This window comes from Fukomys damarensis, unplaced genomic scaffold, assembly GCF_012274545.1.
Source record: "Fukomys damarensis isolate Sample0158 unplaced genomic scaffold, DMR_v1.0_HiC HiC_scaffold_15, whole genome shotgun sequence".
NCBI lineage: Eukaryota > Metazoa > Chordata > Mammalia > Rodentia > Bathyergidae > Fukomys > Fukomys damarensis.
Genome location: NW_022900927.1, coordinates 62,768,248 through 62,792,335, shown reverse-complemented (window position 1 = coordinate 62,792,335; position 24,088 = coordinate 62,768,248). Strand labels below are relative to the sequence as shown.

The following is a 24,088-nucleotide window of genomic DNA, read 5'->3' as shown; positions in this document are numbered from 1 at the left end:
CCCCGACTCCATCTTTCCTCGTCAGCCTGAGCTCTGTGCGAACCTTTCCTGGGCACCGGCAGGCTGGCCCTGGGGACGGTGAGGCACCGAGGTACAAGCTCGCAGGACAGGTGGGCGCCGGGCCGCTGTGACACACGGGAGCGCCGCCCCCCGGAAGGACCGTACGAGAGGACGGAGCCCCTTCGTCCTCGCCATGTGCTTGCCACGGCCTCCCCCAAGACAGCGGTGACAGGCGGGGACAGCTGCCCCGTTCCGGGGAAGGGGCAGAGACTTGCGCCCCGATAAAGTCGCTTTCCAGCTCATGGACAGGGACGGCCGTTGGGGAACACGCTGCCTGGGGTGTGGGGGACAGGAGCTGCTCACGAGTCACCTCAGGCGGGACGAGGTGCCTGGGGCCTGCGGCTCTTCCTCCTGCTCGCGGATTCCTGTCCTGCCTGTGGCTCTTGGCATTCGCCTGTTTCTGTAGGTATTGTCTGAGGTGGGAGAGCACAGAGGGCACTGAAGGTCACGGGAAGACCTCGCCTGCCCAGCGCTCCGCTCTTTCCAAGGGCTGTGGAGAGCACTGTGTACTGAGCATTTTCAGTGGAGTGAGCGCCTTACAGCTGTGGATCGGTGCCCGCCTGCACTCGGCAGAGGCTCCTGAGTCCGTAGCGCGCCCTGCAGTGCCCTCGTTGCTGTGGGATTTTATCTATGATGTCTCGTTGTTTGAGTGTCACCAGAAGGTGGCCCTCTTCACCAGCTTGGCTGCATGTTCCACCCACTGTTACATAGACACAGGCGGGCAGGGTTGGCAGTGGGCGGGCAGCCACACCGTCCTAGCCCAGTGCTTTGGAGGCTGGCACTCGGTGCCTGCAGGTGGGGGGCCGAGGTGCCCAGTGCCGGGTCCCGGAAGGCTGCACTGTGCTCATGATTTCTGCTTTAGAGAAACAGAACGAGGAAGCAGCTGTCATTTAAAAAAGAACTCCTGGTTTGGATTCAGTCAGATATTCTTTGGCTGCCTACGAGGTGCCTGTCCCAGAGAGTTTGGTTTACTAGAGTGAGGTAGAACTTGTCCTGACGCCTGCTTTTTTCAGCATCCAGGTGAATCAGTAAGCTTTGAGGGAGAAAAATTTCCTGGGTATGAATGATGGATTCTGTAATTTATGCCCTTTTGCGGGGGCTTGGTCCCTGCTGCACCAGCGCCCCAGTCATGCGCCGGGGGCCGCATGACCACGACCAGCCTGTCGCAGTGCCCTGTCCAGCTCCGTTGGACAGGCTGCAGCTGGTCCCTGTCCTAACCTCTGCGGCCCCCTCATTCCATCTGGGTTCTTCTTGCTCTTTGGCGTGTGCATTGTTGACAAAAACAAATCAACCTGGTTTCTGCCACTAAAAGGTCAACCTGTAGGGCAGACAAAAAACGGAATCTGAACTTGTAACAGTTATGTTGCTTTGACTGGTTTCCTGAGAGGTGTGTGGATAAGGATTCCTGGTCGGGGCAGTGCACCCTGCCAGGGCAGCCCAGTGTGGGTACCTGGGCGAGCAGGTTGCCTTTACAGAGGAAACCTGGCTTTTAAACTATTTTCGGCGTCCCTCTTTGATTTCCTTTCCTTCTGACGTTCTCACATTTTCTCTGCCTTTCTCAGTTTACCTCTCCATTTCCGCACTCACCGTTCACACTGCACAGCCTGTGCCTCCTGCCGGGGAGCTGGGCAGATTCAGGCTGGGTTATCGTGGCTTTGGCCCACTTACTGTTTCCACAGAGGAGGAGTGGACAGCGATCTCGCCTCTGCCGGAATTCAGCTTGGGCGCTCAGGGGCCACCCCTCTGCCTGCCCTGCGCTCCTGTCTGCCAGAGACCCAAGTGGGTGCCTTTGTCTCCAGTTCTGAGACGAGATTGGCCAGACGCAGGCTTCCTCCATTGCTCCAGACCAAGGAGCCTGTTTCCCCACTTTTAATACTGATTTCCTTTTGTGCCACTTTTTTTTTTGGTCTTGTATTTTGGGAGCCAGGCTCAAAGTTTAGCTGACTTTACACCATCAGTGGGTTAAGGAAAAGGAAGGGGCCAAGTTCCTCTCATAAAGGTCACAGTGCTGTGCCCTCAGAGTGCCAGCGGGGTGGTTGTCAGTGCTGGAGGCCTGCACGGTCTCCCGCAGCACGGCCTGGCTGTGGGAGTTACTTGAGGAAACAGGTTGTGGTCTGCTGGCCCCAGAAGGGCTCTGTAGACAGGCACGGCAGATTCCCCCAGGGGCACAAATGTCCCTGCACTTGTGGGGACCCCCTCGTGGTGTGCACTCGCTTTGGCACGCGGCTGTCAGTCCTCTTTGGGCATCTCCGCTGTGGGGGAGCCCTGCCCAGTCATGCCCGCCCCTGGGGGCCTCGACACCAGCTTGGGACAGCTCTGGGAAGTCCTGCAGCTGTAGAGCACCCCACCCTGTCTGGTCCCCTCCCTTCCCAGGTACGGATCCCCTTCTTGCATGTGGCCTCTTCCCTCGGGGACCCCAGCCACCCCTGTGACAGTGCTTTGTGTTTTCCTACTAGTGTGGGCTTCAACTCCGTTTCTAATCATTTCGCGAATGACACATTGGTGCGTGTATGGTCTCAGGCACCATAAGTACAAATTAGGTAGATCTCCTATTTATGCCAAATGTGCATTTGCTGTTTATTCCGAATGTTAATTTTATGTGTTAAATAAATGATACCGAACTTACAGCTAAATAAAAGTTTGATTTGTTATCGCCTGGTTTGTTGTGAGTCATGTTTTGTGTACTGAATCTTCACTGCCATTTTCTAACCCTGCTTTTAGCGAGGACTTGAGGGTTGCTCCTGAAGTGAAAGAAGTCTTAGATACGTGGTTGCAGCCAGCGTGGAGGGTGTGAAGGGTCAGCTCACTGTTCTGTCCCACCTCAGAGCAGATGCAGGCAAACAGTCAAATTACGGAAGGAGACTGCGTAAGTCAGAGTGCAGTAAGCGAAAAGCCCCACTTACTCCAAACAGGTGTGGGTTCTGCCTTCACAGTGTGACCCCCTCCTGCTGTTGAGCAGGTTTTGGCTTCCTAAGACACGCGATATATTCTATTGATTTTATTTCTGTTGCATAAACATGACTGAGCACATTTCCAGGGCCGGGCGCTGGGATACAAGGGAGTGGCACAGGCCCCGTCTAGGACCTTCCGGTCTCTGCAGGGCGATCACGGCTGCCTACGGCAGGGCAGGAGGAAGCAAGCGTCATCTGAAAGGTGGGAAGGAAGGACTTGGCGGAGGGCACGTCTTCTGGTGCCCTTAGCAGTTGGTCCTTTACTGAGAAAGGAACAGACCCGGGTTCACCAGAGCCACGAGGTTTGGCCTGGGAAATGCTGAGCCCCTTCGTGCCCACGAGGCTGCGGCTTCTGAGGATTCACAGCTGAGGGCCTTCCGCAGGCTCCAATGGCCCGGATGGTGTGGCTGAGGGCTGGATGCTCTCGTGGGAGCCACACAGCGTCGCAGCCCCCAGGGGGTTGCTGCTGTCCAGCTCCTGGCGGGGGAGAGGACAGAGTGACTGGGAGAGAGAAGGCGTGCGCCATCCTGCTGTGGAACTGCCTGCAGTCTGAGCTTTCCTCTGCCCTCCAGTGAGGCCTACATCATGGTGCTTCCAGCACAGGAGGCGGGAGGTGGGTATGGGTGGAGGGGTCCCTGTCCCGGGGCTGCCTGAGCTGCTTGCATGGCCCTTGCCAAATCACCTCAGTCGCTGCGCTGCCACCTCGTGTCTGAGGGCCCTAATGACGTGGCTCATGGGGTGTAGCTGGACACCCATCCGGGTCACTAACCTGTCCCGCACCAAGGTGGCTCCTGAGCTTTTAGGGCGAGGTTTTAGCTAACCCCAGCTGATGGCACCGAGGCTTGGCCCGGCCTGTGTCAGCAGAGGGGCCCGGTGGGCGGAGTCTGTGGTGTCCAGGTCTGGAGCCGCTACGTGTCCTGTCCGCGTCCCCACCTCCCCGAAAGGGCCCGGAGCTGGGACTCACTGGGAGGGCCTCGCAGGCCGGAGGGGGTGGCTGTGGGCTCGCCGTGCTCTCGTACGCGGGGTTCGAGACGTTCTCCCAAGGCTGCCTGTGGAGGCTGGCGATGTCCACGTCCTGTTCTGACTGTCGAGAGACAAGCGACGGCTGAGAGCAGGGATGGCCTGGGGCGGGAGCGTCTCAGGCTGGCAGGGACCGCGGGCCGCTCTGCCTTTCTAACAGCGTTTTGCTGAATTAACTCTGATGTGCAATCAAAGGCACCCATCTTTGGGGTCAGCCCAGGCGTGACCACCCTTCAGGAGGACACAGCGGGCGTTTCTCACCCAGGGTGGTCATGTGGCACTGTAACTCCTAAGCCCAGACCTCCTCATCCAGCGCATGCTGAAATTGAACCTCACTGTGAGGTGGAGGAAGGCAGGAACGGAAGCGACCTCAGTATTCAGAAGGTGACCGCCACACGGGGGGCCCTAGCTGGGTGGGTCTAGGGCCTATAGGAAGACAGACGCCCCTGAGCCAGGATTCAGTCTCGCATGGATCGGGGGACTCCACAGTCTCCACTAGTGAGAAGACCTCACCAGGCCTGGCTGCCCGAGGTTGGGCCTCCCAGCCTCCGCGACCGGGAGCCACTCGGACCTCTGCTCTTTGTAAGTCACCTCCTCTCTGGCAGCCATGGCAACAAATGGGTGGAGCTGTCGCCGGGGGTTCAGCACAGCCTTCCCAGGAATGTGCCGGGGGACAGGGAGCCAGTGGGGTGCACAGCACACAAGAGAGATGCCTGCTTTGGGTAAGAGTCCCCAGAGCCCCTTTTAAAGACATGGCCCCAGCCTACGCTGCTGTCGGGAGCTGGAGGCTTTAAGAGCTGAGGCCGAGCGGGGAGGCAGTGAGGTCCCTGGGACCCCGGACCTCCTCTTCCTCTTCTCTCGAGCAGCTTCCTCTGCCGCCAGCTCCCACCTCCATGTTCCCCCTCGCTCCAGACCCAAAGCCGAGGAGCTGAGAACAGGGGCCGAAGCTTCCACTGTGAGCCCGAGAGCGTTTCCTCCTGCTGAGGCGACGGTCGGCCGCGTGTATCTTAGCCCTCTGCCCGACCGGGAGCTGACTGGCACACAGGGCCTCCTCCTGGCTCAGAAGTCTCCGCCGTTCACATGGAGCAAACTGAGCTCTGTGGGCTGCTGGGTGAGGCCTCTGGCTGACCCTGCCCTGCCCCTGCTCCCCAGCCTCAGGGCTGTCCTGAAGCCCGTGCTGGCCGCAGTGGGTGCTGGTCTGGGGAATCCTCCCTGGGGACTGTGGCTGCCAGATGCCCGGCATGACCCTCACCACGCCGTCTCAGCCAGGAGGCAGCTGCCGTGGGTCCTCCGAGGGGCAGAAACCCCACCAGGTGGCAGGAAGCCTGGTGGGGGCTGCCCTGCCTCTGTGCCGGCTGCCAACTCCCGGCTGGGGTCTCTGGACCTAGCTGGTGTCCAGGGGGCCCCTGTTGGGGTGTGTGCTCTCAAAACCCCTGCTGAAACGTGGCTGCCACCGGTAGGGGCCAGGCCTTCCCGAGACGACGGGGCAGGAAGAGGGTTTCAATGCCTTGTTTGCAGCAGTCAGTTCCCGAGACAGCAGGGAGCTGTACAGCGAGGCTTCCGGACATGGATCCTAAGTGGCTCAAGGTCCTCACCGGAAGCTGACCATGCTCTCAGGCCTCCTGGACTCCACAACCATGAGCCCAAAGAAACCTCTGTTCTTTACGCCGTCCTCACTCTCAGGCACTGAGTCGTAGCAACAGAAAACGGGGAGGCCCAGCGTCACCCTCCCAGTTTCCTCTCTTACCTCTAAGTGCCGGAAGCGGAAGGCTCTCCGGTTTAGCCGGAAATAAGAATAGGCAGCCAAAGCCACTGCTGCAGTGACCAGGATGATGGCAGAGAAGATCCCCATCCCCAGGCCAGCATGAGTCTGCACGCAGAAAGGAGAGCGGTCAGTTCTCAACCCAGGGGTGACCCCTAGAGAGGCATGCTTGCCAGCGTCCACCACGACGGCCGGCCCCAAGCATCTGGGAGTAATGGAGATAAAAATAAGTTGACCCGTGTTTAGGGCTGGGGACTAGCTGGATGGCACAGTGCTTGCCTAGCATGTGTGAGGTCCTGCATTCGACCCCAGGATTGCCCTCATTATCACCAGGGTCTGCTTTAAGCCCCTTCTGTGACACAATCCATTTAAGTGTGTAACAACACAAGGGTGGGTACGTTTTCCACAGCTCCCGCTCTTCCATGGACACATAGGTGCAGAACGCCGAGAGCTCGCCCGGTGTTACCCAGCTAGAGAGTGGCAGAAGCGGACTTTGGGCCTGGGGCCTGGTTACTGCAGCGCGGAACTCTCCAGCGGGGAGCAGTGGCGTTTCCTCACAGTTCGGGGAAAGTCAGTACTACCCATGTTCACAGCCAAGTTGAGGACACCGTGTGCGGAGCTCCTGGGCTGTCCCAGGTGTTTCACATTTCTTGACTCAGTCTTCCTCAGACCCGGAGTGTACTGCCCAGGGAGCCGAGCCAGCGCCAGGGCTGCCCGCTGCCTCCCACTGGCTCCTCCCTGCCCCGTCCTTCCCCTCCCACTCATAGATCTAAATGTCGGGGGAGCTCGTTCGGGAGTGGGATGGTCCTGGTCCTGGAGGCGGAGGGCAGGGATGGCCATCTCCACATCTCTACAGGGGACGGTGGGAACGGCCCTTCTGGCAGCCAGTTATGTCCAGGGAGTGGACGCTGGGCTTTGCCTGGCCCCGCACCAGGAGCCCCGGATGCTACTCACCACTTCGGGGGGTGCCTTTAAAGGCCCGGAAATGATGTGGATGACTCCGTTGGAGGCAAAGATGTCCCACAGCAGAATGGCTCTTCCATCCACGAACCAGGTCTTCTAGGGAGAGAGGAGTGTTGGCAGCCCTGTGGCCGTCTGGCCTTTTCTCCCTGTGTGGCCGCCCTGCGGAGGGCCTTCCAGGTACCCTCTGGAAGTCACAGGCACGTATCACTGGCTCCCCACCACTGCCTCTGACTAGCTGTCACGGATGGTCGTGGTGATCATTAGCACCGCCACCACCGGCATCATCACCTCGGCCACCACTGCCACCATCAGGATGCTGCCATCATCACCTTCCTCTTCGTCACCACCACCATTACCGTCACCACCATAGCAATCAATGTCACCATCACCACCACCGCCATCAGTGTCACGACCGCTATCCTCCTTTTCCATCATCACCATCATCCTCATCCTCATCCACGTCATCTCAAAATCCTCACCACCGTCACCACTGACGGGGTTCGGGGCAGGCCACCTCAGATACGCAACTGGGCCTGCGGATGTCTTGAGTTGAAGGCACCCGAGAGACAGCGGATGCAGGGAGGATTTCTGACCTCCTTTCACCTGAAAGCAGGTCATGGTTTCCCGTGCGCTGCCTGGTGTCAGGGAGAGAACATTCCTACTGAAATAACCTACTAAAATAAAATTATCTGCTGTCAGTTTCCCCGATCCGTAGTGTTTTCTAATCACTGTGCCACGATTTATTACTCTTAGCCCTGAGACCCCTTATCTTCTCACTTCTTCATAAATTAACTTGCATTTATTCAAAAAACATACAAGCTCTTGGTCTTAACTGCTTCTTTGGGTCTCCATTTTCCTTATGAAGACTCCCTTGTGCACAGAGAATATTAGATAAGTTTTGTGTGTGTTTATCGTATCCCAGTTTAATTCTCAGGCCCAGGTACAGACTCTCAGAGGGCAGGAGGAAGGTTTTCCTGCTCTACATCACCACTGTCAAAGTAATCACCTCCCATCATCGTCATCCTGTGTCAGAGGAGGACGTGGAGACAGAAGTTGGGTAGCTAAGTCCTTACAGCCGGGGGCAGAACTGGGACCCATGCCGACTGTGGGTCAGTGCCTGGGATGGACGTGGTCACAGAGCCGAAGGTCGCTCTTCATTGCCATCTTCTAAGGTGGCCCATTTCCGAGGGCAGGGGCTGCCTGTCCACATGGTAGCAGGCAACACCGCCCCTGCCTGATGACTCAGTTTACCGTCACCCTCGTAATGGCCAAGCAAGCACCTGCTGCGTGCCAGGAACTCTGCATGTGGATTTTATGGAGTTCCCCCAGTGCGCCCGTCTTTCCTTACCGGATCAGTCTGGTCGTGGCTGGTGGTGAGGAGCAGCCGGCTTCCCAGCCTAGTCCAAAGGGTGGTGCCATTGACGAAGTCGTTGTAAAAGACAACACTGACACTGGTAAGGTGGTGCTCGATGTCCCGCCCAGACAGGGTCTGAGAGGAGAGAAGAACAGGCAATGTCCAGTCTGAGCAGAGCTTTGCTCGGGCGTGGGCTCTCAGGGCTCCTCTAGCTGGGGAGTGGGCCTGAACGCCGCCCCTGTTGTCCAGAGCAGCTTCCCAGGGGTCCTGGGAGAGGTGGGGTGGGGTGGAGTGAGGCAGGGGCAGAGGTGTTTCTGCCCCCGGGCTGCCGCAGCGGCAGGCCAACTGCCCCTCGGTGTGGGGGTTCAAGCAAATTCTGCCGCCATGGTTTCTGTCTCCTCGACTCCCCTTAAGCTTCCCATGATCACAGGGGGACCTCTGGATTCGGGGCTCACAGCTGACTTGCTGGTAGGAGGTGGAGCTGGACTGAAAAGGGCAGTCGCGGCGGGCACGGCCTGGAGGTTTCCTCTCCCTTCCCAGCCTCCCCTAACTCTCAGCTTCTGGTCCACAGTGCTGCCAACTCCCCTCTGCCAGGCAGCCCTGCCTTGGAGCCAGCCCCCGGCGGACTGGGCCTCTACACTGTGAGCAGGAACAAACCTTCCCCTCTAATTTTGGGTGTTGTGTGTTCTGTCCCAGCAGAGAGGGAAGCAGCAGATGCCTGACAGTTCCTCCGTGTGCCGTGTCACGGGAGGGTTGGAGCGGAGGTTCACTCACCGGCCCTGGCCCTGGCCCTCCCTGCTCCCTGCTCTGACTTCAGGCCCAGCTGGGTGACCTGCTGTCCGACTGCATGTCAGCAAATGTGACCAGAGTCTGGAGAACACCGGCAGACCGGGTTCCCCAGCGGGGCTGATCTCAGGCCACGGCAGGTGAGGCCAGAGTGACTGCTGACCTGCTGTAGGTGAGCTCGACAGCCGTGTGGCTGCTGTGTTTCAGTAACTGGTGATCCCACCCGACGCAGTGACTGTTACCTCACATTAGGCTAAAGTGTGGGCAGCAGGGAGCCCGACGCACCTCGTTTTCCCCCAGCCCACTGTTGAACGGCACAAAGAGGGTGCTGTGGGTGGACAGGTCTGTCAGGTGCTTCAGGAATGCCCGGCCTCGGGCTGAGCTGCTGGAGTAGGCCAGCACCTCCTGTGGAGAAGACCAGGTCAGAGGAGGCTAGGTTGGGATGGAGGGGCCACAGCATCCTGTGTGGAAGTCGGGCTACTCCCACTGTCCCACGGAAGAGTTTCAGGAGACCTGTCCTTCCTGCAGCAAGTCCCATGATCCTATGCCACGGCCACGTTGTAAGCCACCACCAGCATGGCGGCCCACAGAGTTCTCCAAAACGCAAGGCCTCCCAGTCCTGCCCCTGCTGTCTCCTTGGTTTGTGCTTCGATGGCGTCCCCCTTCCCAAAGCAAGATGGGACCCTGTGGTGCTTCACCCACTGCTCCATACTTTCCTTTTCCATAATATGCATTGCCTTCTAGCACGGAATACTGATAGAACTTTTGTAAAGGAAAATGTAAAATGACTTCTGCTGCCTCTAACAGCAACCTGCTTCATTTAGTTCAAAATTAACAGACACCAGAGGCACTGACCATGAAGTGGGACACCTGGCCTCATCCCTGACCTTGAACACCCCCTTCCTGTAAACTAGGATAGCCACAGGAATCTTAAGGTAACTCCCTAACTATAAGGAATTGTCACGTCTGGTTAAAAGAACTGTGTGGTTACTGCACTTGTACATGGGTAATGTGAACTGAGGAAATGAAATGTAACCACCTGAGTGAGATCATAGCTGTAAAACCTATAAAAGAGGAAGCTGCAAACCAGTACAGGGTCAATCATTGGCACTGATCTTAGTGCGATTGGCCTTTTGTTGACAAAATAAACCTTTTATTATTTTACTACCATTCTGCGTCTCTGTGTGTGTGTGTCACTTGCCAGTTCCTTCTGTAACAATACTATTCATTTGTTTTCTTTATTCTGGATCTGTTGTTTGCTGATGCATCTCACTGAGTAGGTGCTCAGTAAATATTCACTGAAACTGCTCAACCTCACTGAACTTTGTCCTTGCACAGACAGGGCTTCTGAGGCTCGGAGAAGGTAAGTTGTTTGCTGAAGGGTTTTGTCTTTGCTCTGAAATGCTGTCCCAAGCCAAGCAGTGGAAATGCTGGATGTTTATTATCTTCAGTAGGTTTATGGCAACCTCAATTTTTAGACGAGCTAGATGGTCACCATTAGTCTGCAAAAAGGCTTTCCACACCAGCTCCTGGGTCTCATTTCTGCCTTGGTCTTGCCAGACACTTGTCCTTCCCAGGCCACCATCAGTGCTCCTGAGAACAGAGGCTTGGGCACTGGCTGCCATGTTCCTCACCACAAAGGATGATGGGAGGCTGGCACCCAGCAGTCTGAATTTGAGCCCAGTTCTGGGGTGTCAGGCTATGTCCTAATGTTCTTCACATACAAAGTGCAAATAGGAGACATAACTTCATAAGGTTGTGTGTGAGGACCTTTTCCTTCTAACAAGTGTTTACTGAGTACTCATGTGCCAGCCTCTGTCTGAGAGGCTGGGGATCTGTGGTTGTCAAAGCGAGGGGAGAGCCTTTCCCTTCTGTCCTTGCACAAAGCTGGGACAGTGGTTGATGCAAGGTCAGCACTAAAAAATGTTAGTCATTCTTCTAATGAGCTTAATTTTCTGAACAGCCAATACAAACTCTTTCTCATGGAAGACTTGTAGAACCCTGCTGCAACTTTAGGAGCAGCACAAAATGCAAACTGATTCCCTATTAATTGGCTCTCTGGGTCACCACCAGGTAGGTTTAGCTGACTAAGTCCAGGGGACAAAGGAGAGCCACACACCTGCAGATCAGATGCTTGCACTGCTCTCCTGCAGAGGTAACAGCAGTCAATGTTAATACTGAATTTTCTGTGTGATGCGCACAGGTGTAAATGCGTCATGACTATCAACTCATTCAGGGATCACAGTGATGGTGACCATCACCTCCATTCCACAGACGAGAACACTGTGGTTCAGAGAGGAAATTAATCTGCTTAAAGTTAGGCAGCACATCAGCGGCAAACCCAAGCCTCAAATTCAGACAAGGCATCTGTTACGGTTGAGAGTTCGATGTCCCCAAGAGCCTCATGTGCTCACATGTGGGGTCTTTGGAAGGTGACTGGACTTTGGGGGCTCAGAGCTGACCTGCTGTTAGGAGGCGGGGTCTGGCAAAGGAGATGGATGTGGCCTGGAAGGGTTCATCTCCCTCCCAGCTCCTCCCTTCACTCTCTGCTTCCTGTCTACCATGCTGTGAGCAGCCTTCCTCCGCCAGTTCCTCTGCCATGCTGTTTCTTCTTGGAGCCAGACAACTGTGGACTGAAACCTGAGCCAAAATAAACCTCTTCTCCTTTGAACTGTTGAGTGTTGGGTATGTATCTCAGCGAGGAGAAAGTGCCTAGGACATGGTCCAACACCCAAGCTCAGCCATGATGAGAATGAGCCTTTGGCTTCATTGAAACTCTTATGCCTCTGACAGCTGCAGGAGGCAACCCTCCCTGTGCAGGGCACCTACCGTCAGGAAGTTCTTCAACAAGGGGTTGGACATCAAGACCTGCAGCAGGTTCCCACTGCACGACATGCCGTTTCCCACATAGCCCGGCCTGCAGGTGCAGTTCACGTCTGGAAGGCAGAGGCACATGGGGTCCACCCCAGTGAGGCAGGGGCAGAGCCACCCTGCTCACCTCGGGAGCCTGCCCATCTCGGCTGGGGCAGTTACCTTTCATGCGGTAGCAGAAGACATCCCATGTCTCGCTCTTGTTGGGTCTGACGCCGTAGTTCACGATCCCCACGGTGCCCCCGCCACACTTCTGGGAGGCGTAGGCTGTGGGGTAGGCCACGTGGCCACTGTCCAGCCAGCCCGCCGAGCAGAGGTGATAGCCAGCCTGCAGGGACACAGACATCACCCTTTGGTGATTTCTCACCTGTTGGGGAACCGCTTGGTTTGTTTCCAATTCTGTCCTGGGACCTCCCGGTCACTAAGTTTCTGTGGATCAAGCCACTGGATGCACCAGAGTGGTGGCCTCCCTTTCTGTGGGCGTCGAGTCCTTCATGCCTACTTCTCTTCCCTCTGCTCCTGAGGAAGGATCTGCAAGTGGCCAACGTACAAGGTGTGCATTACTGATTCCCTGGACGAGTGTAATCATTAGGTATCTCAAATGCACGCGCATAAAAAAGAAAGGATCTGCAATCAGCTGTTTCCTCCCGCTGCAAATTTGTCTGATCAGGAGTTAGCACAACTCTGATGGCAGAAGTGCAAGTGTCGTCTTTTCCTCCATGGTCCCCCCACCCCCGTCATGGTGACACTCACTGAGAACTATGTGGGGCTGTGTGTTCTCTTGTGAGAGCTTTTCACGTGTTGACACCTTTGCCCTCATGTCAGTCCCTGTGAGGTAGGAACTTTTAAAACCCTTATACTGCAACTGTAGCAGTGGAGGCAAAGAGAAATCAAGTAACTTGTTCAGTTGTAGAGCCAGCAAGCGGAAGATTCAAACCTGGGGAGTCCATTCCACATCTCTTAACGAACTCAGAAACCGAGCTCCTACTGTGCGCTGCATTACCTGCAAGCATGCCATGTAGGAAAGGAGCTTGATGGCTTGAAGGCCATACAGCGAGAAGCCGGAGAGCAGCAACTCAGGGCCGCCAAGATGCTGGGTTATGGTAACTAAGGGTTTTGCTCCTTGGTAAAGAGGCTGCGGGTTGTAGAGTGCTTTGGTGGTGATGGAGCTTGGAGGAAGGGCTCTAAAGCCACACCCTGTAGTTGTCACTTCTGCTTCCGGTGAGAAAGCACCAGCAGGAGACTCCAAGGTGCTGGATTCTGGGTTCAGAGCTAAGGAAGGGGGCTGCCTGGCTACGGAGCCCCAGCTCCTCCCTGCTGGGGACAGGACAGTTCCCTCACATCTCCCTCACAGCCCTGCAGCCACAGAGCTCCCGCTGCTCCAGAGAACCTTGACCTCTGGTTCAAGCAGTGAGGTGTACACTTCCGGTCTCTGCCTCTGCTGTAACAACTGGGTGTTACGGTCAAGAACAGGCTTCTGGGGTCGGGCAGGTTACACGTGAATACTGGATTGTCATGGCTTGATCTAAAATGCACCCACGAGTCCTGTGTTCCAAGGTGGGGCCTGGTTGGAAGCAGCGGGTCACAGGGTGTGACTTGTCTCCAGCACCTCTCTCTCTGCCTCCTGGCTGCCACGAGCTGATCAGCTCTCCTCCACCATGCTGTTTCTCCTTGGAGCCAGCAGGCCATGGACTGAACCCGCTGAAACCATGAAGCAAAACAAACCTCCCCTTTTTTAAGTTGCAGGTGTTGGGTAGTTTGTCCCTGCAGTAAGAAAGCTAATATGGATGGCTTCTACCTCTAGGCTTAGATATTTCACTCTACCTTTATTCAAACTTTTGTAGGATGGATAATGTCAACAAAGCACTTAAAATCAGTGCTTGATACACAGCGGCCGCCTGACACTGGTCATGACGCGTTACTGCTCCCAGAGCTTCCTGTATTCGCCTCCCATGCGCCACAGCCCAAGTCGCCCCAAAGAGGTGGCTCCTCTGCCCCCGTAGATGTAGTCGGCCCGGTGCCCACAGTCTGGGACCTACCTTCTGGGCATAGGAGAGCTGGGTGAAGGTGGCAACTGCTGCAGCTTCATTGGTACAGGCCAGGACGGCATCGTCAAAGGTCAGCTTGTACTGGCCCAGTGGGGAGCGGATGTGGAACACCCCGGCGGTGGCATCTGCAAGGAGCAGAGGGGTCGGCCCAGTGGCTGGGTGGTCAGTGGACCTGGCTCCACCAAAGCCCTCTGAACACTGCGTCTCGCAAGTGTGCAGAAGCCACTTCCCTCCCAGTTATGTTGAGGACACTGTTTGGAGTATTTATCTCTAGGGCTGGGATTCAGCTCAGTGGTTCTGCCACTTGCTGTGCAAATGCAAGCACCTGAGTTCGATTCCCCAGTACCAAAAAGAAAAAAAGCATTTATTTCTTCTCTGGCTGTGAAAACCGCACACACAGCACGCCCAATGAGGCAGCACCACAGTTACAACGGCCAGCGTCAAAAAGACAAAACAACAAACGCTGGAGAGGATGTGGGGAAAGGAGCACCCGGGTGTGGTAGGAAAGGTGGGGATGCACCTTTTAGTACAGATGCGGCTGGTAAGAGTATGCAGGTTCCTAAAAAACAGAACCACCCGCCACCCCGCCATCCTGCTGAGGCAGTGAAATCAGGGACAGCTGCGCAGCACCCTTCCCAGGGTCCGAGATGGGGGTCCATCAGAGGGGACGGACCTAGGACGGCGGCGCGGCCACATGGACACATTCAGCCGTGGAGAAGGGTGGAATCTTGTTATTTGCAGCAGTGCTGAAGAATCTGGAGGACGTTACGCTAAGTCCAGGCACCAAGACAAAGCCAGGTGACCGCACGCAGACATGGACACTGAAGATGGCGACCTCGCAGCTGCTGAGAGGAGCAGCGTGGCCACTGGAGGCTGCACAGCAAGGGGCGGGTGGGCAAGGACTGGCCAGCGGGTTCAAAGTCACGGTTGGAGAGGGGAGTAAGTTTGCGTCCCCTTGTGCAGTACATGAGTGTGGTTAATGATACTGTGCTGAGGCCGGGTGCTGGGGCACACACCTCTAATCCTGGCACTCGGGAGGCTGAGGCAGGAGGACCTCTGTGAGTGCCAGGCCAGTGTGGGCTATATAGTGAGTTCAAGGCCAGCCTGAGCTGCATAATGAGACTCTGTCTCAAAAACAAAACAAAAAACAAAACAACAACAAACAGCACAATAATGTATTGAATATTTCAAAACAGCTAGAAGAGGGCCAGGGATTTCGCTCAGGGCCGCTGCTGCCTGTGCAAGGTACTGAGTTCAACCCCTATACCAAAAAAAAAAAAAGCTAGAAGAAAGGACTTTGACTGTTCCAACCACAGAGACACGATAAATGTATGAGGTTATGGACTTGCTAGGTCCCTTGATTTAACTGCTGCGTGATGTATACATGTGTTAAAACATAACACTGAACCCTGTAAATGTGTACAATTATCACGTGCCAGTTAAAAATAAAATTACAAAGCCTATTTTAATTGTAGAAATCAGGGCACTATATATAAAAACGTATAAAAATTCACCTACAACCTTACTCTCCAGAAATAACCACTGCTCTGTGGCTAATATTTTGATGCATCAGAAATTTTACTGTTTTTTTTAAAAACTTTTAAGTTTGACATAATTCCAGATTCTTCCAGTCTTTTTTCTATTCACTTATATAACATTTATATTATAAATGTAATAATAAACTACATAGTTTTCAGAAATTTAAAAATTTACCATTAAATCATGATTTGTCAATATTACACATTTTCTCTGATAATGATTTCTCCTCCCATATTTATAACTAAATAATTTTCGTAATATATATTAAGGTATATTTCTGCTAGGGACTCTATATATTTTGATCTCTGAATGCTTTTTTTTCCCAGTACTAGGAATCAAACTCAGGACCTTGGGCTTGCCAGGCAGGTGCAGCGGTGCTGAGCTACATCCCCGGCTTTTATTTATTTTATTTTACATGTTTTAATTGGTACTGGGGATCGAATTTGGGACCTTGCACTTGTGAGGCAGGCGGTGGAACCACTGAGCTAAATCCCCGGCCTCTCTGAATGCTTTTTAAAAAGTTTTCAAGAAAAATATCTATGTGCCTCTTAAGATACTAAAGGTCTCTATTATTCGTTCATAGCTGGTATCTTTTCTAGCCAAATAGCTGAAGCAGAGAGCAGCGATAGTACAAGAGCCACGTCACTTTCTGTATCACCCCATTCCCTATAAGATACCACGACAGGTACTTTCTACACCACGGGTCTAACTGCAGCCTTCATCTCAGTGATCCACTTGTCGGACCAACACGATTTCCTTCTCCACTGAGACCACACATATTTGGAGGGACAGGGTGCTGGGGATTGAATGCAGGGCCTCACACATGCTAGGCCAGCATGCTCTGCCACTGAGCTGTATCTTCAGTCCTTTTTATTTTGAGAGAAGCTTACTATGTTGCAATCCTCCTGCCTCAGCCTCCTGAGTAGCTAGGATCACAGGTGTGCACAAGCACACCGTTCCTAACAGTGCATCTGAGTGAGAGAAGCTTAATGTTGCAATCCTCCTGCCTCAGCCTCCTGAGTAGCTAGGATCACAGGTGTGCACAAGCACACCGTTCCTAACAGTGCATCTGAGTGGATGTGCAGAGGTGTATTTGATCACCCTTTACCTCCAGACATGTAAATTATTTCAGATTCTTTGTGACATTTAAGAATGCTGGGTTGAATACGCTCCTCCTGATTCGATTCTCAGATGAGGTCCCTAGATAACCCCGGCACTCTGGGAGGCTGAGGCAGGAGGATTGCAAGTTCAAGCCCAGCCTGGGCAACGTGGCAACTCAGCAATACCCTGTTTCAAGATAAAAAATGAAAAGGGGCTGAGGCTCTGGATTCGATCCCTGCAGACACCTCCTGAACTCCCCGGGGCTCGTCAGAAGGGCAGCCCTGTCTGTGTGTCCTGTACATTTGCTCACTACCCTTCCTGTCTGTCAGAGGGAGCTGAGGCGTCTCAGGTCTGACATCTGACAGGCGGGCGGTTGACAGTTGCCATGGAGACATGTGCTAACCACGCTGCTAAAATGACCCCAGCTGTAAGACCAAGCCAAGCACAGGCAGCCTCCAGGGAGTACTGGCCGGTGTAAGGGCGGAGGCCTGAGGTTCGCAGGACAGCGCCATTGGGGTCCTCTGTGGTTCTTCTCCAGCAGGATTCAGATGCCCACGGCATCTAGGCCTCTGTTCTGCCACGGGGCTCTTTACTCCTGGGGTTTTCTCAGCTTCGCTACACCTCAGTGTTGGCTGTGAGCTTTTGGGAGCACGACGACTGCTACCAACCAAGAGGTCAGGACGGTGCACAGGGCGAACGCTTCCGTGTCCCCGAAGCCCCGGCCGAGCCTCCTGGATTCGCCGCCTTGCCGTTGCCACGGTTACCGAGCACCGTGGGAAAAGCAAGCCCGCGGCCCCCACGGACAGCCGCCCACCGCTCCCTCCTGCCTGCCCGGCTCAGCCGGGGTCTGCTGCACGGTGTCCTGTTCTTCCTTTCTTCCCTCGCAACGGCCGAGGGCCTGGGAGCCCGGCCACACTCACCCTGGAAGTGCAGGTCCACGCAGTCGGCATCTGGGGCGCAGGACCCATTGTCCTGGAGGCAGCGGTCCAGGGGCAGCTGCTCGGGCTCGCAGTCCAGCCCGTCCCCGACGTAGTGGCTCTTACACTCACACTTGTACCTGCCCTGCGGGGACGTGGAGCTGTCACGCGCCTGGCGAGGCCCCCGCAGGGGAGTCTGCGGAGGACTCAGTGGTGGCACAGTCGCCTCTGCGCTCCTCCAGCGCCTCCCCGGCACCCTGCACAGAGCGGCTCTCCTGGCTCCCTGCAAATCCCCTGGGCACTGGTTTTTGTGCCAAGTACTGGCTCCTCCCGCTACCTGTGTGCAGGGACCTTGTCCACTGCGCCTGGAGTGAGTCACTGAATCAACTCACATAACTCACACAACAACCCAGACGTCTGATGACTATCAGGCCTGCTTTACAAATGAGAAGACGGAGGCCCAGAGAGGTTAAGCAGCCAGCCTCAGGCCACACAGCCTCCAGAGCCAAAGCTTAATGAAAGGTGGCCTGATGCAGATCCATGTTCGTACCCAGGGCTGGACAGCACCCCCACCATCTGCCGGTCTGCTGCAGAAACGGGGCACCTGTCCCATGCTAAATGGGCGCGAGTGCATGCCGCTGTTATGCTATTTCTCAACTTTTTGTTGGGTGTGGTGACGCAGGCCTGTAAACCCAGTACTCAGGAGGCTGAGGCAGGAGGACTGCAGTGTGTCTGAGGCCAGCCTGGGCTACACAGTGAGGCTGGCCTGAAACACACAGCAAGAACCTATCTCAAAAAATCCAAAACAACAACAATAAAACAAAAACTTTACATTTTGAGTAATTTTAGATTTATAGGAAAGCTGTAAAGATACAGGCTGTCCACTGTAAACTCCCCAGCTTAGCCACAGTACCTTTGTCAAAACTAAGAAAGCAATGTTATTTCCCATTAAATAAACAACAGACTTTCTGTGGGTTTCACGGTTTTCCCACGAATGTCCCTTTTTTGGCCAAGGACGCTGTCACGGTTTAGACTTAGTGTCCCCTCAAAGTGCCATGCATTCCAGGTGATGGATCATGGGGACGGGATTGCTGTACTCCAGATCCATCAGCGAGTTCACAGCTGAGTGCGGTCAGGACACGCGGCTGCCTGTGGGGGCGGCCGGGACCCGGAAGTGCGCATGTCCCTTCCCTACTCCGCCCTCGCTGCTGCCTGCCCAGCTGCCATGAGGCGAGCGGTTTTCCCCCACCGCATCCTTACGCCGTGGACTGAACCCCTGAGCCAGGAACCAAGTAAACCTCTCCCTCTAAGTTGTGTTCCAGAAATGGGGAAGTGACCAAAACAGGTGCCACTTTGCATTTAGCGAGAAACAGACAGAGGAGAAAGAAAGCACGGAAGAGGCCAAAGCCAAAGAGGGAGCAGAGACCAGGCAGGTGGGGTGAGAAGCTGAGCCCAGCGCGAGGCTTGCTTGACTCCACTTTCCTGGGCACTCACCCGAGCGGTCATCCTGCAGGTGGCATGCTCGTGACACCCCCCGTTGAGGCCATCCGTGCAGAGGTCTATCTCCGTGCAGCTGTAGCCATCTCCCTGATAGCCCGTGGGGCAGTTGCAAGAGACCTGGGTATCCTTTTGGGAGCACGTGGCGACCTTTGCACAGCCCCCGTTGTTCTGTTTGCAGAAGTCCACAACTGCAAGGTGGAGGAGGGGCTCTATGTACCATTACCTGCGTTCCCGGGGCTTTGGATCGGGGGGCTGGCCACCCTACCCCTGTGCTCTGGGGAGCAAACGGGCTTGTACGGCTGTGCCTTTGCTCGCATGGCCCGTGGCCTCTGTGTGAGGCTCCGCAACAGTAGTGCCCTGCGACACCCTCACAGATCAGGCCTGGTGGCCTCTGTCCACCCTGTCACCTACTTCTAGGCTCACCTGGGTGGCGGTGTTCAGACTGAGCTTGGGTTTTCAATGTTTCACGTGTGCAGAGACAGTACAACATGGGACACCATGTGAGACAGACATTGCTAACCCTGTTCCACCGATGACCGGACCGAGGCTCAGGGAGCTTCACAGACCTGACCATGGCTACACGCGGCAGAGCTGGGATGCTAAGTCAGGCTAATTTGGCCTCGATGTGTTGGGTTGGCTCTTGGGAACTTGGTCTTCACAATCTCCCAAATTTTAGCCCTTAAATACAGCAACTCTGGCCTCAGCAGCAGTAGGAAAGCGTCTGAGTTCTTCTGCCTGACCTTCTGTGGGGTCATGGTAACTACTTGAGACTCAAGAGGATAAAGGTGAGGGCAGAGCTCCTGCCACTAGGGTTGGGAGAGGAGAGAGCGAGCCTGGTCTCTGCTGCCACTGCCAAGTTCTGCTTCCTGCAGGGATGGCAAAGTCTAGTGTTTATAAAGGAAGTTTGTACTCAGGCGAGTGCTTCATGGAAAACCTCAGGAAGTCCATCTGGCTGAAGTGGCTGAGTTGTTCTTCCTTTTCCATAGTAATTGGATTTTCCAGTGGGCCTCTCACGTGTGCTACCCAGCAAGACAACCCTTTCCTGGCTCCCTTGCAGCTAGATGTGGTGGCCGATCTGGTGCCGGCCAGTTGGAACGGAGACCTCACTGTGGCAAGCTGGAGGCTGCGCTCCCTCCTCCGACCTGATGCCTGGGTTGTATTCATGCTGGTGGCCATCTCAGGCCATTCACGTTACAAGGGCAGAGCAAGAGAGAAGGGAGGGACCCCACATGCTTCCCAAGGTAAAACTCTGTTCCAGCCCTGAAAGCCCCCACTGAAGCTGTTCAAAGAGACAGACATAAACTTGTTTATGCACCATCCGCTTAGGACGCTGTGGCCAGGCCTACATTGTAAGTACAAGGGATGGACACTGCCACGGGCACAGTGGCTCTCACCATGGGTGGGACACAGTATGTGCAGGGTTCACTTTTTAAAAATCCAGTGTATTTTCTGAAGACAATATTACTAACGGAGTTAGAAAAACGCTCTAAAATATAAAGTAAATCCTGCCTTGCAAAGCAACTGTCAGGCTGTGGTGTGTGAGGTGGGCTGGCCACAGGGAGCACACGCATAAAGAAACCGAGTCACAGAGAGTGAGCACTGCTCAAGAGTTCCGGGCAGGAGCGGAAGGGCCAGGAGGAAGCCCAACCGCGGTGACCCACCCTGGACCCTGCTGCTGCTTCACGGGTGGGCAAAGGGAACTCACCTGTGCACGTCAGTCCATCCCCTTCGTAGTTCAGGTCACACTCACACGTGTTGTTCTCCATGCAGGTGGCATGAGCGGAACACGGAGGCGTGCACACTGGGGACACAACTGCAAAGAAAGAGGTCACCATTTGTCCTGCGCCAGGCGACAGGCTGGGGTTCACCCAAGCGCTTGCCCAGACCCTCCTGCCTCTGCTGCATAAACACGCCGAGAGGCAGGAGCTCAAATGTGTTACCTTTGGGCCAACCAGGAAAACCTCCCAACTGAAACCCTAACAAGGCTGAACTTCGGGGACGAACTGTCTGGTCCCCTGCCCTCCCCGCCTGGGAGAAGCCCGGCATAATCACGATGGCAGGGTGGAGCTGGGGGTGTCTGGGGAGGAGGCAGTGGGGAGCTGAAGTCAGCTATGCTGCCAGACTGCCTAGGAATTGGGTAGGGCTGCACCCCCACCCTCCCTCTCTTTTGCACAGTCCTGGGGACTGAACCCAGGATTTTTAGCTACATCCCCAGACTTTTTGTTTTTAAAAATACTTTTTAGAATTTTGAGACTGGGTCTCGCTAAGTTGTCCAGGATGGACTTGAACTTGTGGTCCTCCTGCTTCAGCCTCCCAGAGTGCAAGGATGACAGACATGTGTCACGGCACCTGGCTTCGCAAGAGGCCCTCTGACTGCAGGGGAGGTGAACTGTCGTGGAGGCCCAGCAGGCCACTCCCAGCTCAGACCTCCCGGATTGGGGCTCTGAGTTTGGGGGAGGCCTCGGGGGATCGACTGCTCAGTACAAGTCAGAATCGATGGTGACTAGGACTCTGCCCAGGCCAAGCCCACAACCCAAACAAGCTCCCCATGTGGGGACAGAGACACCCGCGTGGTCATGTTTCCGGGCCCCTTGGCCCCCCAGCTGGCCGCACAGACCTGCGTGGGTGTCGCAGAGGCGGCCCGTCCACCCGCTCTCGCAGAGGCAGTGCCCGGAGCCCGAGATGCCATCTTCACATTGGCCGTGTTCGGAGCAGCCGCAGGCTGGAGGGCAGATCGGGGCTCGGTGAGCGGCGTGGGCGTCCACCCCCGGCCCGAGCCACCCATCCTGTCATCCAAACGTCACTGCCAGGTGACCGGGACCAAGGGACAAAGGCAGGACTGGCGGTGGACAGAGGTCGGAAAGCTGTAGGATCGGGCACAGGAAGGGTAGGAAAGGGGCAGGACGAAGGCCTCGCGGAGATTTTGCAGGAGTCAGGAGGGAAGTGAGCTGTGGCATCCAGAGGGCAGGGGCAGCCCGAGGAAGGGACTGGAAAAGCAAAGGCAGCGAGATGCAAGGAGCTGGGAAGGAGGCCAGGAGCCGGACCACGGTCCCGGCAGGGTGATGGATGACGAGTCCAAACTTTCTCCTAAGCCTAAACTCCCCGTCCCTGAGGCCCCCCGCCCCGGAGGAGTCGCGCCTTCTACCGAGGACCGGGGAAGGTCACAGGGCCAGAAAAATCCAAGGTGAGGATGGTGCAAGCCAGGGGCCAACCAGATCCTGGGCCCCCGGGGACCAGGGCCTCAGTGAGGCGCTGCGGAGGAGGAGGAGGTCCGGGAGTCGCCTGCTCTCCTTCCCCAAGGTCCCCAGCAGCCTCTGCACCTCTGTCCCCTTCCCACCTCCAAATATTTTAGCAACTTCTTCAGTCCGGTACCCGCCCTGGGTCTAGGAGGGCCGGTGTCCCCGCACAGCAGTGGCTCGCTGTCGCGCCCCATGGACCCACAGCGTGGCCGAGCGTGGTGTGGTGTAGGTGCAACGCCCATCACACAGGTGACGGTGTCACAGTCACGGCGCATGGGACAGGACGCTGGCCTCCCGACGGGAAAAGTCTACTTAAAGCGTAAACTTAAAGCACAGGCAGTGATCCTGCTGCTCCTTGCCGCCCATGGCGGCCAAGCCAGTCCAAGGTGACACCTTGCCTTGCTTGCTGCTCCAGCCTCCCCGGGTGGCCTGTCTCCTGCACGTGTCCTCCATGGCAGTAGGTGTGGCTGTCTCCTCTGTCCATGACACTTCTCTGAGTACAGTCTTCCATTGCTGCCCTCACACTTAGACGCTATCCACCTTTCTTGGCCCCGGTGACCTTCAGATTTTATTTCCCTCTTCTCTTCCCTTCTTTACCTGCCCTGCTCAGCCTCCCTGGCTTCCTGCCTGTCAAACCTGCTTCTGCCCCAGGGCCTTTGCACATGACCACTTCTTCAACAGAGGCAGCCCTCTGGTTTGAAAGGTCCAGCATGCTGGACAGATATCAGCTACACATGGTTAAACTTCACTTAAAAATTCAGTCCTTTGGTCATGCAGTTTTGGTGCTCAGTGGGCACATGTGATTAGTGGCTGCCACACTGACATTCGAGTCACACAGCGTGTGCAGGGCTGCTGCCAGGTTGACCCATGACTTTCATCAGGTCTCTACTCAATGCCCCCCTGAGATGGCTCCCAAGACACGGCCTCCTTGTATCCTTCATCCCATTTCTTGCTCCTTTTTGTTTTTAGAGACTGGGTCTTGCTATGGAGGCCAGGCCGGCCTGAATTCATGGTGATTCTCTTGCCTCAGCCTCCTGAGTGCTGGGATCACAGGTGTGCACCCCATACCTGGCTCTACATGCCCCTTTCTAATGCCCTTTGTTTCCAGCCCACCGAGAGCTGCCATTCTGTCCCTAGGCCTTAGCACAACTCCTGGTGCCAAACAATCTTCCTCTCTATGCCCTGGTGCCACCATCCACTGATGGGGCATGGACAGGGCTCCCCCAAAGGGTGCGACGGGGACGAGGCACAGGTGGGGAAACCGAGGTCGGGCGCGCTGTGGCTGCCCCAGAGGTTAACTGCCTGTATTATAAGGACTCGGCCAGCGTGCAGGGGGTGACCCCGAATGCCATCGAACTACACTGAAAGTAACTAAATACGGAGAAAGACACTGCCGAGAGCCGTGGGGTTACTGTGCTCCGAGCGAGGGCTTCAGGAGGGATCCAGGGCCACGCGTCACTGATCGCAGTAATAAATCTTTCACGTGAACACTGCCAGGGGCCGCGGACGCCCCATCGATCACAACTGTTATGGCCGTTTCTGTCGAACAGAAGTGTGCCACGGTGTCCTCCAGCACCCGTGCACCCCGTGAGGGTCTGCCCAGCTCCCGCCTCTTCCCCAAAGCCAAAAAGACCCCGAAAGGGAGGCGTTTCGGAAGAAGGGGACGGCAGAGCCGCTGCGGAGAGCGGCGAGGACGGGCTGGGATCCGCGTGGGTTCAAAGCCAGGGGGAGAGTTTGAGGGGCATCGATGGCCACGCGTCTTTCGTTGTGATAAATTGCTAAGAAAAATTTAAGAACGTGCACGTATCTTCCGATCTCGCCCTGAGTGGGCCGAAGGGATGAGGGAGCCGTCAGCCAGGGCTCGTCAGGGCTGTGGCTGTTTCCCGATGGGGAGGAGGGAGGCGGGGAGGAGGACGCTGAGACGGGGGACAGGAGTGACAGGGCGCGGGTGGCCACGTACGCCGGCAGTAGGGCCCG

The 24,088-nt window shown here is 55.7% G+C and overlaps 1 protein-coding gene across 6 annotated transcripts in view; it reads right to left on the bottom strand.

Moving 5' to 3' along the window:
• Positions 1–3,049: 3,049 nt before the first annotated feature.
• Stab2 (stabilin 2) overlaps positions 3,050–24,088 on the bottom strand; it is a 135,497-nt gene continuing 114,458 nt past the window's right edge. Inside the window, exons 56-68 of one of the 6 annotated variants that reach the window (XM_010631338.3) lie at positions 21,490–21,594; positions 20,578–20,685; positions 18,867–19,060; positions 17,376–17,517; positions 13,807–13,940; positions 11,930–12,095; positions 11,726–11,832; positions 9,182–9,301; positions 8,105–8,245; positions 6,748–6,852; positions 5,779–5,901; positions 3,976–4,095; positions 3,050–3,488 (exon numbers count right to left, since the gene is read on the bottom strand). In XM_010631338.3, coding sequence (XP_010629640.1) covers positions 3,372–3,488; positions 3,976–4,095; positions 5,779–5,901; positions 6,748–6,852; positions 8,105–8,245; positions 9,182–9,301; positions 11,726–11,832; positions 11,930–12,095; positions 13,807–13,940; positions 17,376–17,517; positions 18,867–19,060; positions 20,578–20,685; positions 21,490–21,594 — 1,682 coding nt within the window. In that variant the 3' untranslated portion in view covers positions 3,050–3,371. Of the gene's footprint in view, positions 3,489–3,975; positions 4,096–5,778; positions 5,902–6,747; positions 7,392–8,104; positions 8,246–9,181; positions 9,302–11,725; positions 11,833–11,929; positions 12,096–13,806; positions 13,941–17,375; positions 17,518–18,866; positions 19,061–20,577; positions 20,686–21,489; positions 21,595–24,088 lie in introns of those variants that run through there. The other 5 variants (XM_010631339.3, XM_010631341.3, XM_010631340.3 and 2 more) reach the window with 5 other exon arrangements.